The sequence below is a fragment of the Amphimedon queenslandica genome, unplaced genomic scaffold (assembly GCF_000090795.2).
Source record: "Amphimedon queenslandica unplaced genomic scaffold, v1.1 AMPQUscaffold_13316, whole genome shotgun sequence".
Lineage (NCBI taxonomy): Eukaryota > Metazoa > Porifera > Demospongiae > Haplosclerida > Niphatidae > Amphimedon > Amphimedon queenslandica.
The window spans coordinates 94,012-111,007 of record NW_003546448.1 but is presented as its reverse complement, the minus strand read 5'-3'; the positions used below and the strand labels follow the sequence as shown (position 1 = coordinate 111,007).

At 38.1% G+C, this 16,996-nt stretch overlaps 3 protein-coding genes and 1 long non-coding RNA gene across 7 annotated transcripts in view; 2 read left to right on the top strand and 2 right to left on the bottom strand.

The window, feature by feature from the left end:
• Window positions 1-644: 644 nt before the first annotated feature.
• On the bottom strand, window positions 645-1,035 carry LOC109583254 (uncharacterized). 2 transcript variants are annotated; one of them, XR_002185421.1, is made up of 3 exons: window positions 948-1,035; window positions 837-895; window positions 645-785 (listed from the first exon to the last, which is right to left on the bottom strand). It is a non-coding gene; the product is annotated as an uncharacterized LOC109583254 (long non-coding RNA). The 2 variants fall into 2 exon arrangements; XR_002185420.1 differs by lacking the exon at window positions 948-1,035 and having other exon boundaries at window positions 837-920.
• Window positions 905-8,740, top strand: LOC105313356 (MAP kinase-activating death domain protein-like). Its single transcript, XM_011406709.2, has 13 exons — window positions 905-1,804; window positions 2,487-2,618; window positions 2,764-2,874; window positions 2,954-3,058; window positions 3,558-3,809; window positions 3,882-3,948; window positions 4,395-5,457; window positions 5,582-5,783; window positions 6,296-6,906; window positions 7,195-7,411; window positions 7,462-7,584; window positions 7,935-8,102; window positions 8,487-8,740. Exons 1-13 carry the CDS (start codon window positions 929-931, stop codon window positions 8,541-8,543), a joined length of 3,984 nt encoding a protein of 1,327 aa, XP_011405011.1. The 5' UTR covers window positions 905-928; the 3' UTR covers window positions 8,544-8,740.
• Window positions 8,741-8,870: 130 nt separating this feature from the next.
• On the bottom strand, window positions 8,871-12,785 carry LOC100639535 (arf-GAP domain and FG repeat-containing protein 1-like). Of its 2 annotated transcripts, XM_019998500.1 has the most exons (9): window positions 12,579-12,785; window positions 12,127-12,220; window positions 11,689-11,913; window positions 11,411-11,555; window positions 11,042-11,137; window positions 10,853-10,897; window positions 9,660-10,790; window positions 9,310-9,581; window positions 8,871-9,263 (listed from the first exon to the last, which is right to left on the bottom strand). In XM_019998500.1, exons 1-9 carry the CDS (start codon window positions 12,743-12,745, stop codon window positions 9,216-9,218), a joined length of 2,223 nt encoding a protein of 740 aa, XP_019854059.1. In that variant the 5' UTR covers window positions 12,746-12,785; the 3' UTR covers window positions 8,871-9,215. The 2 variants fall into 2 exon arrangements, with proteins under 2 accessions (XP_019854059.1, XP_019854058.1); XM_019998499.1 differs by having other exon boundaries at window positions 9,310-10,790.
• A 117-nt stretch (window positions 12,786-12,902) lies between these two features.
• Window positions 12,903-16,996, top strand: part of LOC100639409 (rho guanine nucleotide exchange factor 7-like) — a 6,903-nt gene continuing 2,809 nt past the window's right edge. For both annotated transcript variants that reach the window (XM_011406705.2, XM_019998498.1), the window contains exons 1-14: window positions 12,903-13,152; window positions 13,928-14,011; window positions 14,109-14,196; window positions 14,466-14,662; window positions 14,714-14,837; window positions 14,960-15,036; window positions 15,484-15,534; window positions 15,586-15,629; window positions 15,719-15,869; window positions 15,931-15,998; window positions 16,056-16,134; window positions 16,657-16,716; window positions 16,767-16,826; window positions 16,877-16,957. In XM_011406705.2, the coding sequence (XP_011405007.2) occupies window positions 12,982-13,152; window positions 13,928-14,011; window positions 14,109-14,196; window positions 14,466-14,662; window positions 14,714-14,837; window positions 14,960-15,036; window positions 15,484-15,534; window positions 15,586-15,629; window positions 15,719-15,869; window positions 15,931-15,998; window positions 16,056-16,134; window positions 16,657-16,716; window positions 16,767-16,826; window positions 16,877-16,957 (1,335 nt within the window). In that variant the 5' untranslated portion in view covers window positions 12,903-12,981. The remainder of the gene's footprint in view (window positions 13,153-13,927; window positions 14,012-14,108; window positions 14,197-14,465; window positions 14,663-14,713; window positions 14,838-14,959; window positions 15,037-15,483; window positions 15,535-15,585; window positions 15,630-15,718; window positions 15,870-15,930; window positions 15,999-16,055; window positions 16,135-16,656; window positions 16,717-16,766; window positions 16,827-16,876; window positions 16,958-16,996) is intronic.

The window sequence follows — 16,996 nt, the reverse complement described above, 5'->3', positions numbered from 1 at the left end:
CAGTTGCTAGAAACAGTTACTAGGCAACAGTAACTTAACAACAGTTACAAGGAAAATAATAATATTTGCTGGGAAATTATTTTTAGTAGCAAAATATTTTTAATTATTAAATTTATTAAATTTAATTCTATTATTTTAATTATAATAATTACTTAAACATTAAAATTATTATTATTTACTATTATTATTAATTAATAATAATTATTAATTATTATTTATTATTGTTATTCCTCTCTCCTTTTTGTTTTGTCATTGTTAGTGTTTTGTCATTATTTAATTTAATTTATTATTTTAATTTAAGTTAGGAAAATTAATTTTTCTCAATTAATTTTATTTAAGAATTTTAAGGATTTAAGGTTTAAGAATTCAAAAATTTAAAAATTTTAAGAATTTTAAGGAAAATTAATAATAATAAAAATTATTTCCCGGCAAATTTCCCTAGTAACTGTTGCTAAGTTACAGTTGCTAGGTTGAGTTTCCTAGCAACTGTTGCTAAGTTACAGTTGCTATAGCAACTGTTGCTAAGTTACAGTTGCTAGGTTATTATTGCTAAGTTACAGTTGTCACAATATGGTTGCCGCACGCGGCGCCCATAATTTTTTCATTTTTGGAAAGGCTAGGCGTGGCTAAAAACTAGTCCCTCCTTTTTTGTGAATGGATGCCATAGAAAAATAGGAAAATTGTCTAAAATGAGCCTAAAAACTTCTTTTACAAGGAGAAATAAATACATAAAGCTTCATCATCCAGTTCTTTTCGAGGTTCTTTTTAGAATATTCATACTTGATCTGGAAGAAAGCGGTAAAATTTGTAATTATTCCAATTAATGCTCTTCTCACCGCGTAGTGAATGGAGGAAGTAACCACGGTATTGTAGGAATTCTTCACTCCATCTTCCTCTAGTAGTGAATGACCGACTTCTTTTCAATGTAATGGCAGCTGTCGACTCACCTCATCTGCTAGACTACATATTCATAGTCGGTCCCACCACTGAAGAAGGCAGGGGACCCACTGCCGGCTCTCCTATCAGTCCCAGCTCAACCAAACTCCCTCCTGCTGACTGGCATAATGTCAGACAGGCTAAACCAGGCATAATATGGCGTCACCCACTGAATGATATACCCCAGAGACCACTGCCTAGCAATATTACATATTTCTGTCAGCCAGAGGAAGATGGCTGCCCTCCTGACTCAGTCTCTCCTATCTCTACAGCCTCTTCATCTCATCTGTCTTCATTAGACTCCAATGCGAGCACAACTACTCATTACTTTATGCTCACTAACACGGAGACTAACATACGCACGTACGGGGTCTGTGTCACCTTTCCATACCTTACCGATAACCTCCTGAGGGCTCAGTCTCCTAACTGGGTATCAAGATCCGAGTCTGAGTCCTTAGTTGGGATACAGGAATGGGGTCTCCTGAGTGTCTGCATCCTATCCTTGCAGGACAATTATCAGTTCTTTGAGAAGGTCCTGCACACTTTCATTCATTTTGTTGATCTCTATTGCGGCGATAAGCTCAGTTGGGAGCTTCTCATTCGCTCGCATTTCCATCCTTCATCCTCTGACATGACGGCCCCCATAAAGGAGGTTACCGACTGGGTGGAGTCTCTCGTTGTTCTTCCTGTTCCGAGACGCGGTATTGAATTGATGGAGGTAGAGCTTGAGGTTGATCCCGCTGTCCTTGTTGGGTACCCTCCATCTTCTCGCCTTCCGTTTGTTGATCTTCCCATTCATTATGTATTGCAAAGACTAGACATTCATTTAGTCATTGAAATATACAAGCTGCTTCTATTGGAGCACAAGGTAATTTCATTGTACTTGTCCATGTACAATTGTACATCCATTCACAATGATTCACCTAGTCTACTGTACATTGCTTTTTGCTTTGATATGTTTTTATGGGAATTTTTAACAATATTGCTTCTGATTTTACTGCTTTATCATTAGTGGGTTTCATTATGTGCACACAATATACCAAATGAGGATGATACATGTGTACACTCACATTGCCATCAATTCCTTTGTATTGTGCACCACCCAATTGCTTAAGAACAGCATTGTTCTAACAATGAACTAACTGTAGCTGTTATGAGTAGCTTATATTTGGCAAGATGCGTAAAATGAATGTTTGTGTGTGTACTACTGTACGTATTACGGGATATTTACTTATCTTGTATCTTGTTTTAAGCAAACAGTGTACGGTTAGTTTTCATCATTGCTTTTTGGAGTTGTGTTTACAATATCAAGAATAGCACTCTTAGTGATGAGTGTTATACTGATGATTGCCCCCTGAGCTTTCAAAATCAACAAGTTCCAACTATAAGCTACAGAAGGAAATCAATAATAGCATTATAATAAATTTTCATTGTTTATGTTATACTGTACATGTAGATTTTCATGCACTAGCTGCACATACATGTACATGGTAATATTCATGTGATTCTGTTTTCCTGGTATATTTGTATGTGTTTTGTTATTATGGTAGGTGATTATTCATTCTCAAGACTATGCCTTTGCTTCTCGTTGTGTTATAACAATCCTGAGTCTTCTTTATCCGCTCCAGTATCTGTTCCCTGTCATACCCCTCCTGCCCACTTCACTACCAAGCGCAGAGAATGTAAGTCAAAACAATAACATGACAGTGCCTACTGTGACTTCTTTATCATCTTTATTCCTTTCTCCTCTCTCTCTCTCTCTCTCTCTCTCTCTCTCCCTCTCCCTCTCTACCATGATCCTTTTATTTTAATTTTCTCCTCCTTCAGCTCTTGCTTGTCCCCACTCCTTTCTTCATTGGAGTTCCTTCTTCTTTTGTAAAGAAAATCAACATGACTCACAGGATGGAGACCTGGATTGTTGATCTTGACAACAGAAAGGTAAATTATCTTTATACTACTTTTATAACCAATGCTTTATCACCTCCTCATTCACTCTCTCTCTCTCGTTCTCTCTTAGTTGGAGTCTCCCATTCATCAGGACATTGACCTCCTGGAGAAGTTTCCAGTTACTTTATTGCAGCTCCAGGCTGACCTAAGACAGGCACTGGACAAAATGGAAGAAGTATGTACATGTACAATGTACCCACATACTTTTAGTAGACATAGGCCTGCTGCTGCTTTGACAGAAACAACTAGGAAATAACAATTTTGATTAAAGACATGCACGTATGCATAGGATGTACATGTAATTAAGTATAGAAGGAAGCAATAATACGATAATAGCTAGGTCCTGTAACATTATCTTAAACTAGATTAGCCGCCTCTTTAGTTAACAATCCTATTATTTTGACTGGAATTACTCGTGCATTACCAGCCAATTGAATGAGCCTATACTTACATTGTACATGTACATGTACATACATGTATATAAGATAGAATATTTTGAAAGGCGAAAAGTTTAACACTAAAATGCACTAGAAATATTTTATTGGGCAAAGCCCTTACTTATGAGAATTTATGTATGTATGTGTACGCTTGGGGGTGTGACTGGGAGGTGTGGTCAGGAGCCAGGGCCCCTCAATGTTTTACATTCTTTCTAGCTATTATTATATCTTATTTAGGTTGAGAAATCCTCTCACAGCATTGCTGACCTTACCAGACTAAAAGATGAGACTGACGTCTTAATAAGAGTCGCTTTCATTGAGTTCCTGTTGGGTCCTGAAATGCTTGGCTGCATAGACAACCACTTGACTATATACAGACTGTTCCCTCGCCCTGTGGTTGACCTAAGGCTGGAATCATTCCTTGCTGCCTATGTTAAGAAGACTAAGATCCGTGACATTGAATTTATTTCAAATTTCATTAAATCACAGGTACTTTTAACTATGAAATACTGGTTATTATTATTATTATTATTATTATTAATTACTTTTATTGTTATTTAGAGTGTTGAGTATTTTATGGAATGGGTCCTAAATCCATCAAACAAAGCATTTGAAGAGATTAGGAAAGGTAGGCTTATGTACATGTACATGTGTAATTGCTTGAAATGGAGCAGACAATTACGTGTACATTATTGTTGCTCTACACTACAAATGAATGAATACTTGGCAATATCTTCCATTACAAGATCATGTTTCCTTCACTCTACAAATTATCAAAAGAATGGGCCAACATGTTTTGTGTACATATCCTCCTTTGTCAGTGTTCCTTGCATGCTTGATGAACCTGTTGACATGATGCACACACACACACGCACACACACGCACATGCACACACACACACACACACACACACACACACACTGTATGTCATTGAGTGGAAGATTTGGCATGTACATATATTGTGTTTTGTGCTGAGTTATTGTTTGGCATTCTTTCCTGGAGCATATATATGTTTCTCTATGGACTGTATATACAGATGTGCATAAATAATCATATCATGTTTTGTATTTGCAGGATTCTGTGAAATTGAGCGAATCGGTGACAAACTTTGCTGGTGGGTTGACAAGGTATCTCCTGCTCGGCTACAGTACACACTCTATCAGCCTGACTGCGATGAGTCTGTCCTTTATCAAGAGATGCTCCATCACAAAGCCTGGCAGATACCAACTAATAATACAATGTCTAGGAATTATTTCTCCAGCGATGATGAGAGCGATGAGAGCGATGATGAAGAAGGGGCCAATCATTATCGGCATGACGGGACTGATATCTCTTATGATTCTGATGTTAGCTCTGATTCAGCGATTCGTGGCTGTGTTGCCCCTGAAATGAAAGATATAGCGATCGATATCCATCCTTCCATCACAATAACTTGTTCTACTCCTTCTCCTGTTGCTGTTGGAGCTGGTTCCTCTAATGAAGTCTACCTGTCGTTAGTTAAAACACCGTCAAAGTTTGATCACGTCCCATTACCTCCTGAGAATAAGCAGCCAGTATTGAGTGATCCCGTGTTAAGGTCTGATCCTCTTATCATGCCTGATTCAGTTATAAGCTTTGATCCTGGGATGTTGCCTGATTTTGATTTAATGCATGAACCTCTGACACCTGATCACATTTCTGCCCTAACACTTGATTCTGATCCTTTGTCAAAAGTTAATCGTGATTCAGCTAACACTGGTGTAGAGATGAATGGAGTTTTTGAGCCTCCTACTGATAGTGCTACTGATAATGTCTCACTATTGACATCACCAATAAATGTGGCTGATTCACACAACAGCACTGACTCCAGTTATAATTTATCAATGACTCTCTCACCTCTCCCTATTCATCGTCATTTCTCTGGCCATAAGACCAAGAGAAGACACAGCAGTCCAAGTAGCCCTGAGCCGGAGACAGGGGGCCTCCCCAGAGTCGGGTCTTGGATGAATCTGAGAGGTCCACTCATTGAAATGATGCAGTTTTCAAGTGGCGGCTCTGCTGGTACTGAGCAAGAGTCTCCTACAGTGAAAGACCCTAAGAAGCACTCGTCATCTAATGTGGTCCGCTCTGTCCCATGGTCTGCTGTTTCTAGCCTTCAGTGAGTCTTATGAGTTTATTAATGGGCTGTTGGATCCATCTGTTACTTGTCTTGTAATAGATCATTTGTATATTGTATTAAATTAATGTGTAATTGCTGCTTTATTTTGTTTATTGTTTATTAGTGAGCTTGAGACTCAAATTAAAGACATTGTGTGTCGAGTGGGAGCTGGTCAGGGTCTCCCTTGGCCCAAATCTGTTGCTCTAAAGACGATAGCATCGGAGGAGAGGAGCCGCGTTGCTTTACTCCGTCTCCTGGAGCTCAGATTGGGTATTCGTCAGCAAAATAATCTACTGTTATCAGCTAATGGTGAAATAGTACCAATAGTAAGCTACATGTATGTGTACGTGTACATGTACAAATAATTATAATACTATAGTACAGGGACTTTTTAGCTCAATTTTTGAGTAACTTTAAAAGTCTAATTTTGATTGGAATCAGCTCAAACTTGCTGCATGACATAAAAACATGCCTATGCATCAGAAAAAAAAATTATAAAATGGAGAATTTTCCCCTTGTGATTTTTGTCAAAGTTCCCTATACTATTATACAGTCATAGATATTAGAGTAATTGGACAATTGATTCAATTTTTGAGCAACTATCAAGAAGCTGCATGAGCACTATGCTGAAGTCCTATGGAAACCTTTGACATGCATGTACTATTTTATTAGCTTGTAAGCAGTGACTATAACAGTGAACTGGCCCATTTCCTATTATCTTCCTTGTGCTATCACTGTTGCATTGAATCACTATTGATGCATAAAAAATATTTTTATTATTATATGTTTGAACTGTACACATTGAATGTTTATTCTCTGCTGTTATATCCTTTTTCAGATTGTCAGTAGAGCAGTCTATAAAGGTGTTCTGGATCTATTAAAGTACATCATTCAACCAATAGAGGCATCTCTCCAGGCTGACATTGACACGCCCATATTCTCATTGTTCCTTGTACTGAGATTAGCACTGTGCCTATGCACTGACCTCAGCCGAAAAAGGTCACCTTTAAAATCAACCGAAAACGAGTTAAACGGACACAGGACCCCCTCACCACTTCCCCCACCCAGTCCTAATCTAAGGACTCGTCGGTCTCTCCCCACCTCCTCCTCATCTTCCCTTCCTCTTAAAGACCTGAGCTATCCAGGAGCTGTCGATGATAATAGCAATGGATTCAAAGTAGCAGAATCAAATTTATCAGTATCCGATGATCGTAAGAGAGTGAGGGCGTACGACCCGGTATTGCTTGGAGGAGACTCAGAGAGAGAGACTGAACACGTGGAGGATCATGAGTTGCAGTATTTACATGTTGATCTGCTTAGAGCATTCAGTAGTGCAATGAAAGGGATTGTCGTGAGGAGACAGTTCTGGAATAGTTTGTTTTCGGCGGTTGTACAAGCTGATAGGAAGTATTTAGGTTGGAATGAGAAGACAAGCGAATTATACGACAGGTTAGGAATAGCTACGACTTGTATCTTAATACACATCAATGCATAGAAAGTTTGAGCCAAATTTGAAATTTTGACTAGAGTGAGAGAGAAGAAAGGGGAGCAGTTTTTGAAAAGGGGTGGGGCAGGCTCAAATTAGTATAAAGACAGTTTTATATGATCAAGAGTAATAAACAGAAGTAATGAAGTATACTAAATGTGGCTTCTTAATAATCTACACACTTGCAGGAGCTGAGATGGACCCATTGGATATTCTCTTTAGGCGTTATGTATTCTTTTAATTATAAATAGGTATAATTCTCTCCCTTGCTCAAGTCGACTGAATTTTGGATATGAAGAGGACACACTGCTCAGTATTGTATTACATAACGTACTAGTATTCCTACTGATGATTGGTATCAGTCCTAAGGAGACTATGGACGTGTGTCATCGAATATCAGCTCGAACTCGACTGGCAACTGCCGAGGAGAAGCTCCTTCAAGAGACAATGTCCGAACTTGAGAATGCTGTGAGTTTAAAATCATAATTATTTGTATCAACCGTCTAATGCATTGTTAGGATTCTAATGGTGTTAATATAAAGAACCTTGCTGTATTGGCTTTGTTTAGTGAGAGACATCCTATCATCACTTACGTAGTGCATCATGGCATCAGCGTCACTGCCCCAATCTTCAAACTACAGGTACAGACCCTAAATAATTATCCAGTCTCAGGGTCTAGAAAAAATTAGAGGTGGTTGGAGACTAATATTATTCCTTTTAATTTACATGTATGTACACCATACTAGTAGACCACAATATCATGCTTTATGTATGGCTATTAGTATTAATTTCATGGTTGCATGGTTGCATGGTCTAAGTGATGAACTGGTTGGTTCATTTGTTGAGGTGGTTGTCCCGACCACCATAGGCAGAACTACATGTATGCTCTCTTGGTATAGGAGATTGCACTATTTTAATAGTCGACTTATTATAGCTAAAACTGACTCTAAAAATAGCAAATCACACAATATATTGAATTATGTATGTATAGGTAACTGATGAAGTCTGCATATTAAGGAGGTTTCCTGACGAAAGGATAACTTGTAGATTTTGGAATGATCACATTTTGAATATTGATATTGATGAGTCTCGTCTTACTATTAGTTTCCTGTATAAGGAAGGGTCCAGTGAGTATTGGCAACACTTTCATTCAAAACAAGTAAGTGATACCATATACTGGGAAATTTTTGAGTAGCAAAATTTTCGCAGATTTTTCATTTTTTGCTCCATAGCGAAAATAAAAATTGTGAAATTTTGCATTTTCATTGCCACGTGGTAGCATATTTGCAAAAGTTTTATTTTGTGAAATCTTACAAATGCAAGATTCATGAAAATTTAGCAATACGAAAATATCCCAGTACACGTTATAAAATTATAGTAACTAATGAGAGCTTTCTATCATGTTTCATCACTATATGAAACATGATAGAATGTTTATCTTTATTTATTTTAATTATTTTAAATAATTATTTAGACCATTAGGTCGTATTTCAAAAAAAAAAATTAAGTTCTGATCCTTGAGTGTGTGTTCTTTCTTATGTAGTATCATGAGATATACCAGTGCCTGCAAGTAATGGTCTACAAGTCAAAAACTAATTAAATCTTCAATTATTTTCTCATTATGTTTCATTCATACTTTTGTAATCATATTATTATTATTCAGCAATTTATTTTTTGTCATCATTGTGCTTGCACATATACATGTAGGTACATTTTTTAATTCCAGAAAATTAGCAAAATTTAAACTCATTTTTCTTGAGTTTTTAAATACAAAAAATGCTATCTTCTGTAATCTTACATCTATGTAGCCAAACTATTCTTTTTTTGACAATTTTGGATCTTCCATGTATTTAAAAAATAGATCTATTTGAGGAATATTTTCTTGTTTTGGGTTATTACTTTAGGACTTATAATGTTTATTCATCACTTTGAGGTAAAATTTACAAATATTTCGCTTGCTCATTTTGTCAAGTAAAAGTAATAATAATAATAATAATCATGAAGGTGTCCAAGTAATTAACATTTAATAAGTAATAAATAAACAAGTAATAATTGCTTTAATTATTACCACAATGCATTAAATTAAAAATGAACGACAAACCAACAAAACTTATAATAACGACACAATAATAATAATAATAATAATAATAATAATAATACTGCTTGCTTGTTTGCTTGCCTAACAATAACAAAATGAAAATTGAGAGGTAATGGTAAAAATGGAAGCTAGTTTATAGCCTATTATTAATATCTTGTGCAATAAGTAATTATATCACATGAAGGGATTCCTAGTGGACTGCTGCTGTGACCCTCCTGTTGACTAGAGAAAAAAAATTAAAAAGTTATCATCAAGTTCTCTGACTTACAGCAAAAGGATTGGCTCCGCCACCACTACCCCAACCAGCTGAAGCATTCCATCCACCACCAGCAGACCCCGTACCAGCAGCACTAGCATTATTCCAACCGCCACCAGACCCCGTACCAGTTCCAGCACTATTCCATCCACCAGCAGGCCCCGTACCAGTTCCAGCATTATTCCAACCGCCACCAGACCCCGTACCAGTTCCAGCACTATTCCAACCGCCAGCAGACCCAGTACCAGTTCCAGCATTATTCCAACCGCCAGCAGACCCCGTACCAGTTCCAGCACTATTCCAACCGCCAGCAGACCCAGTACCGGTTCCAGCATTATTCCATCCGCCAGCAGACCCCGTACCAGTTCCAGCATTAGTGGTGGTAGAGCCCATCAACATGTTGCTCCAGCCAGTGGGTGTGGTTGAGGTTTGTGAAGTTGGAGATTGAACTGAAGAGGCTTGAGGAGCAGGTTTTGATAACCCTCCACACCAACCCGTTCCACTAAATGATGGGGCAGTTGTAGTGGGGGTAGTCTGAGAGCTACTCCAATTGAACTGCTGTTGCTGCTTATTGGCAGAGGCTGGCTGAGACGTAAAGCCTCCAAACTGATGCTGAGGAAGCTGAGGACTCCCTTGAACTGCTGGAGCAAAACCAAACTGATGATGACCAACAGGAGAAGGAGACACGCCTCCTCCCCACTGTGCCTGCTGCTGTGGAGGAACAGCCTGTTGTTGCTGCCATTGACCGCCCCCAGCCATCATCATACCTTGCTGACTTGCAGCAGGCATCCCAAACCCCACACCAAACCCTCCCCCTCCTCCTGGGAACTGCTGCTGGCCCATACCAACCATACCACCTTGCTGAGCGTAACCCATCTGGGCTCCTCCCATTTGTGGACTCATTTGCATTCCCATTTGGGCTCCACCTATTACTGGGGATCCACCCATAAACTGAGGGTTTGCTCCCATTTGAACTCCGCCCATCTGTCCACTGCCCATCATCTGAGCTCCTCCCATCATTTGAGCAGGGCCCATATTACCAAAGTTACCAAAGGCTCCTCCCCCTCCACCCTGCTGTCTCATCGGTCCAGTTACAGGAGGAGTGTGCCCTCCCAGAAGAAACGGATTGGATTCTCTTTTCTCTAAAACAGCTCCTCCTCCTCCTCCTCCTGCTCCACCTCCAAAAGGATTAGCAACCATACCTCCAGCCATGCCTTGCTGCATCATCATCATTTGTCGTTGCTGTTGTAGCTGTTGCTGTTGCATTTGTTGCTGTTGCTGTTGTAACTGTTGCTGTTGCTGCTGCTGTTGTTGTTTCTCTTCCTCTTGTAGTCGTATGTCTTTGAGTGTTTGATCAAGACTAGCTAATGCAGAGTATCTGTCAGCAGCTGATAAATTACCGCCAGCGCCACCACCAGATGACAGAGGAGGGGCAGGCCCTGAGGAGGGAGGCTGGCCAATGCTGCTACCGGAACTACTAGCAACTAGAAAATCTAGGGGGAAAAAACCAACAAAAAATTTAAAATTACATGTATATTAAATAGCAGAAACTTACTGCCAGTAGGAGCTCCACTTGATGTAAATGCGCCAAAATCATTGTCTAAAAAATAAAGACAATGTAACGAGAAGAGTACATACATGTATGCACATGTATTTGGTACTCTTGGTAATAGGATAGTACATACTATGATGTATTATTGCATTAACATTATGTATTATTATCATTATAGGAGTGTGTATTTACTTGCTGCAAGAGGTGGTTGTGGCTGATTAACAGATTGAGAGACAGGGGGCGGGCCTGGAGGAAACACTGACACACCTCCAGTAGGAGGACTAGTTACTACAAAAAACAATAAAACAATTTGTATATGATTACGTGAGTGGCAGTTATGAAAAACAATAAGTGCCTAATATCAAAACAATCATGTACTCTCTGACAAATTTCATTATAAGCTACTTAGCAAGAAACAGATAGCAGAATAAATGTGAATTCATAGTTCATTAGCATAATATAGAGAAAGCCATGTGACTCATTAATACTAATATTCACTAATCGTATTACATCATTACATTATTCACAAGTCAAAATTAAGGTATTCATTAAGACCCTTACCAACTGGATCGGAGATATCAAGTAAGCTAACTTCATTCTGTTTGGTAGCTGGTGGCTGGATTGGGGTAGGAGCTTTCTGTTGCTGCTGTGGCGTTTGGGCCTTAGGAGCCTGCTGAGATGCAGCAGTCACAGGCCGGGAACTACCCTATGAGAGAAGGAGAGATGATATCAATACATACACATAGATACAACTGGCCTTATACATCACATGTAATAAGATAAGTGATGATAAAGACAACTATAGATAACAGAAACTGATAACATTAAATATAGTTTACTTGTTGTGAGGGAGGTGGTATTGATGGAAGACTGGTGGGTGTCACTGTGGATGCAGCTTCAGGACTTCTTGACGCAATGTCTTTCTTCACCTCACTTGGGTCCCTGTACCATTTCTTGCGCTCATATTTGTCTCTAAGATACTCTCTGAAGGCTTGCTCGTCTTTCTTGGTGGGTTCTCTGTCTCTCTTTGGGTCCCATTTACCAAGCCATATCATACGGGCCATCTAGAGGGAAAGGGGTAGACAATACAAAAAGAAAAGAGAGAGGAGAGAGAGAAGGGACGTGAGAGAGAAAGAGGAAGGAGAAGAGAGAGAGAGAAAGTGGAAGAGAAGGAAGGAGGGAGGGGAGGGAAAGATTCATGATCAAAGGGTAAAGGGCAAGGGAAAACCATAATGATGTAATAATGAGAGTAAAGAATGACATCATTTATTGTTTACTTCATTTCCACCATTTCTAAGTTTCTGCACTTCATCGCTCGAGAAAGTGGTCATTGAAACAGATTTGACTCTATGGGGCGGATTAATTCCTCTCCTAAAAATAAAATGGACACAAAAAATTATCATCATTATACGTGTATGTGAATGCATCAGTGTAACAGGTACCAATTTAAATTATATGACAAAGCAATAGATAAGCAAGATAATTGTAAATAAACAAAAGTGCTGGCAGAGAGTCGTTTATACTTTATGACTGGAGGTTGGGTTGTGGTTTAGGTGTACACCATAATACAATTTATGTACATGTACTAGCTTCCTTGATAGCCTTGAATCTTCATTGTACACGACAAACAATTAAAATCATAATAAATAATAATAACAATACATTAAACTACATTAATGAGCACACAATAGATAGTAATTATAGCTGTACATGTATCTCAGCGACTTACAAGAACCCGCTACACTGCGTACAAAGGAAAGCACACGTCGTCATGTCAGCATACGTAGGCCCTCTCTGTTGGCACTCGAAGCACTGCTTGTTGTGCGGGAGGGCGACCAATTCACGGAGCATTTTGAGGCTGGCCTCTTCTTTCTTCTTTTGGGCAGGGGATGCCATTTTCTGGTGCTTGAGAGCTCCGTCTCCGTATAATACCGGGCACTTTCAAATCGACGAGAGTATACAGACAAGATATCCTTAAAATATTCGGAATGACGAGGCGGAGCCATTTTTAAGTATCCGAACAATCAGCGGAAAATAAATGAAGAGGGGCGGGAGAAACTGCCCCATAGTCTCTGCCCATCGAGAAACCGACACACACTCGTCCAAAATATTAGTAGACTCCAAGAGAAGAAATGTCCAAAGGGAAGCAGACAGTAGATGAGGGACAGATCGAACAGTGGATGAAAGGGCTCGGGATTGATATAGGACCTCCAGATTACGACGGGTCTTTTCGTGACGCCCTGCGAGATGGTGTAGCCCTATGCCAGTTGGTGAACGTTATGCGCCCAAACAGTGTAGAGGAGGTAGCCCGGATTGCTTTATGTTATGTCTGTAGTGGGGATTTGAGTGGGTGTAGGATTGAGAGGTCAATTTTTATATATTTTTTAAAATTGTGCCTGTGATCACAACAAGTTTATAGAGCAATTAACATCATAATTACGCTCACATTATGAAATATCACATAATTATATAATAATAATTTTAAAATCATGGTTAGTTTGGATGCCTTTGTCGTTATGCTTTTAGTTTTTAAAAGCTCATAATCGCTAACACAACAATTATGTATGATGTTTGCAAATGCATGTACATATATGTACACGTACCCTTATATGTTAATGATCAAGCAATGTTGCATTAAAGAAAGATTACAGTACATTGCATAATGATTTCTTTATTGATCTTGGATGCATTACTATACCTTGGTTCCTTGCCAATTGTTTGTTATCGTTATGTTTATATTTTAAATATACAATGTCCCTTTGTATGATTATGCCCCAAATTGTAATGAAAATAAAGTTGCTGCATAAAAATACAAAACATTCTACATTTAAGGAGACTATACTTATGCTCTAGTAACCATAACTTACTAATTTTTGATCTATAATGATACCAATAATGCATAATGTGCCGATTGCCAAGGGTGTGGTAGATTATAATAATTAATGGTACAAATCATTTTCTCTTATATAAGGAGTTCCAGTGATAGTGAGATAGTAGGCTGTTGTGTCTATTGATTCATATGCTGTAATATTGCACTCTTTCTGTGTTTATAAGAGCTTCCATTGTCTTTTATCTCAGATCAAGACTGACCGTAACTCTACATCCACTGAAGACAATATACTTCACTTTCTTCAGGCTTGTAATGGACTGGGGGTTGTTAAAGTAAGACTCTCTCACTCTCTCTCTCTCTCTCTCTCTCTCCCTCTCTCTCTTGCTTTTGTTGTTGCTAACGTCTATTATCTCTCTCCTTTCTCTCAAGATATTTAGATTAGGTGATCTGACTGATAGTAAGCGTGACTTCACTCCAGTTCTTTCAACTCTTCAAGAATTATACAGGATTGCTGAAGGTAAAGGCACATACATGTATAGTGTACTCTTGAATGTACTTTTATTATTTGTTATTTCACTGAATAAACTCTACATGCTTTCAGTTACTTATAAAATCAAATCACTGGCTCTTGGATCTGACTCCCAAACCTTTTCTTCATATTTGAACACTTTCATCATTTTTGTGTATTTAAAAGTAATGCAGCTTGCCCTGTGATTACTGGAACATAATTGCCCTACAAATAATGTATTTGAGCTTATTTTTATTTTATTGTTGTACATTGTGTAGGTATTGGCATGGGCCTTAAGCCATTAGGTAAAGTAGAGGGAGCTACTGAGGACTTTGATCATTTACAGTTGTCTGACTCAGAACAGCAGACAGAAGGAGGAAAAGGAGGAGGAGGGGGAGGAGGTAGAGACACTCAAGATTCACCAGAACTGTTAATGAGAGGAAAGTTTGCCTTCACGGGAGAAGGAGATGACGAGGTGGGCTTTATTTAGAGTCATAGATTATTCCTCCTTTATATTGCTATGCAGCTGGTTTTCGATAAAGGCGACATAATAACAGTAACTAAAGTTATAGAGGGAGGCTGGTGGGAAGGATACTGTAACGGGAAGGTTGGATGGTTCCCTGGGAACTATGTTGAAGAAGTGCCTCCTGGTAAGATACTGTGACTAATGTATTCTCTTGATCATTCTCTCTCTCTCTCTCTTTCTTTCTCTCTTTCTCTCTCTCTTTCTCTCTCTCTCTTCTCTCTTTTCCTTCTTCTTATCATTATATAGATGTGTTGTCTTCTCTTACAAGTTCAAGTGGTACTGCTCCTGATAAAAGGAATAGCTTGCAACAGTTCTATGACATGGTATGGCATGTTTACAAATGATTGTTGAACTCCAAATAAGGTCACGGGCTACTATGTAGTGATGCAGCAGATCTTGTTGTTTTAGTTAATGCATCACATCATGTACATCTACAGTCATCAACCAATCAGATGATTATGTGTGGGAATCATTGTCAAGATTATAAATGCGTCTACAAATTGTGTCCCTTTTGTGTCTAAATTGCTACTATAATGCATACATTCCATTTGGCCTGTGATGTAGATACACATGTAACTGCCAAGACATTTTTAGTGCAACATGCTTGTATGCTATATGGTAATTGTTGTATAAACAATCACTCTTATTTTAAATCAGCTGTATGTATCTCTTAGTACATGCATGTATTACCTCTGTTTATTTCTTTGTGTATGCATATTTATAATAATAATAATTGTGCTGTTCGTAAGTCATTTCCTCATTGTGTACAGGTAATGAATGATATTGTAGAGACAGAAAGAGCATATACGAATGATCTTCAGGTCAGTATATTCTCATTGGTGTGTAGTAATTGTTTTTATCTAATTTTATAGACACTTCTCTCTGCCTATCTGACCCCATTGAAGAACTCCAACGTGTACGTTACATGTAGATACAATCTATGCATATCTACCAAATTAATATTTTAATCCTTTTTTCTCCTTTTCTATCACTCATAAATTGTAGTCTGCCTCCAAATGAAGTAGCCACTCTTACTGGTAACCTCCCAGAAGTCAACAAGTGGCAGCAGAACTATTGCCGGACCATTCAAGATTGCTCACGTTTGGCCTTGCATCAGCAAAACATTGGGACCATTTTCCTAAAAGCATCCGATGAGGTACTGTGTTATGAGTACTGACATCATTTTGACTCACTTAATGTTAACTTTTCGTTTCTAGTTGGAGTCCCTGTACTCTACTTACTGTGCCAATCATCCTAAGGCAGTTGCTGTACTGACTGATAACTCGTTAGTCTCTGAGTTTATAAGAGATATACTATTATTGTCTTGTCCTGTTTATTTTAGAGATAAACTCTCCTCGTTCATGGAGTCCAGAGGTGCTGCCAGTCCTGGGATTTTAACACTAACAACTAGTTTGAGTAAAGTGAGTCGATAATTGCATATTGTATATCATTTGACCATAGATTATTTATGCTTGCATGTACATGAGGTTTTTTATGTAACCCAAGAGCATGTATATGTACATGTATCAGAAAATGTAATTAAAATTGAGTGATTTTGAAGCCATTTTTGAAATAGAAACAGTGTTCCCACAAGACTTCTTAGTGGATACTATACAGTAACTGTACATGTTCTTTGGCCAAATTTTGTCAAAAATGAAATTGAGAGAATTCTCAATTTTTATTATTATTTCTGATTTACATGTATATATATCTACTTATGTTGTGTAAAAAGTTTCAACTGATTCCGATCAAGTTTCGATTTTTTAAAATGGAGCCAGAAATCATGCATGTAATAAGTGCATTGCCTTTGTCAGAGAATTCTTCTTTTTTTTAATTTTATATGATACATATACATGTACTTATATTGTATGAGCTGATTCCAACCAAGATTAGATACTCAAGAGCATTACCTAATCTAAAATTACTATATTGTATTTCTTTAGCCATTTAAGAGACTTGAGAAGTATCCTGCTCTATTGAAAGAAATTCAAAGAAGCCTTGGTGTAAGCTATTCGTGTGTGCAGTAGATCAGTGCAGTATGTTTTACTAATAGGATGAACACAGTGATGCCGATGCTGTAAAAGAAGCTATTGAAGTCTATACTGCTATATCAGTGAGTATTAGTACCCGTGATAAGAAAGACTTTTTATTATAAAAATAAAGGCTCGTACGCAAGACATAAGAAAAAAGAAAGAAGCAGAGTTTGATATGTTGTCTAGTCCTGTTCAAGGATACAATGGACATGTTAGTACAATAATAAACATGCTAATAAATAAGTAAATA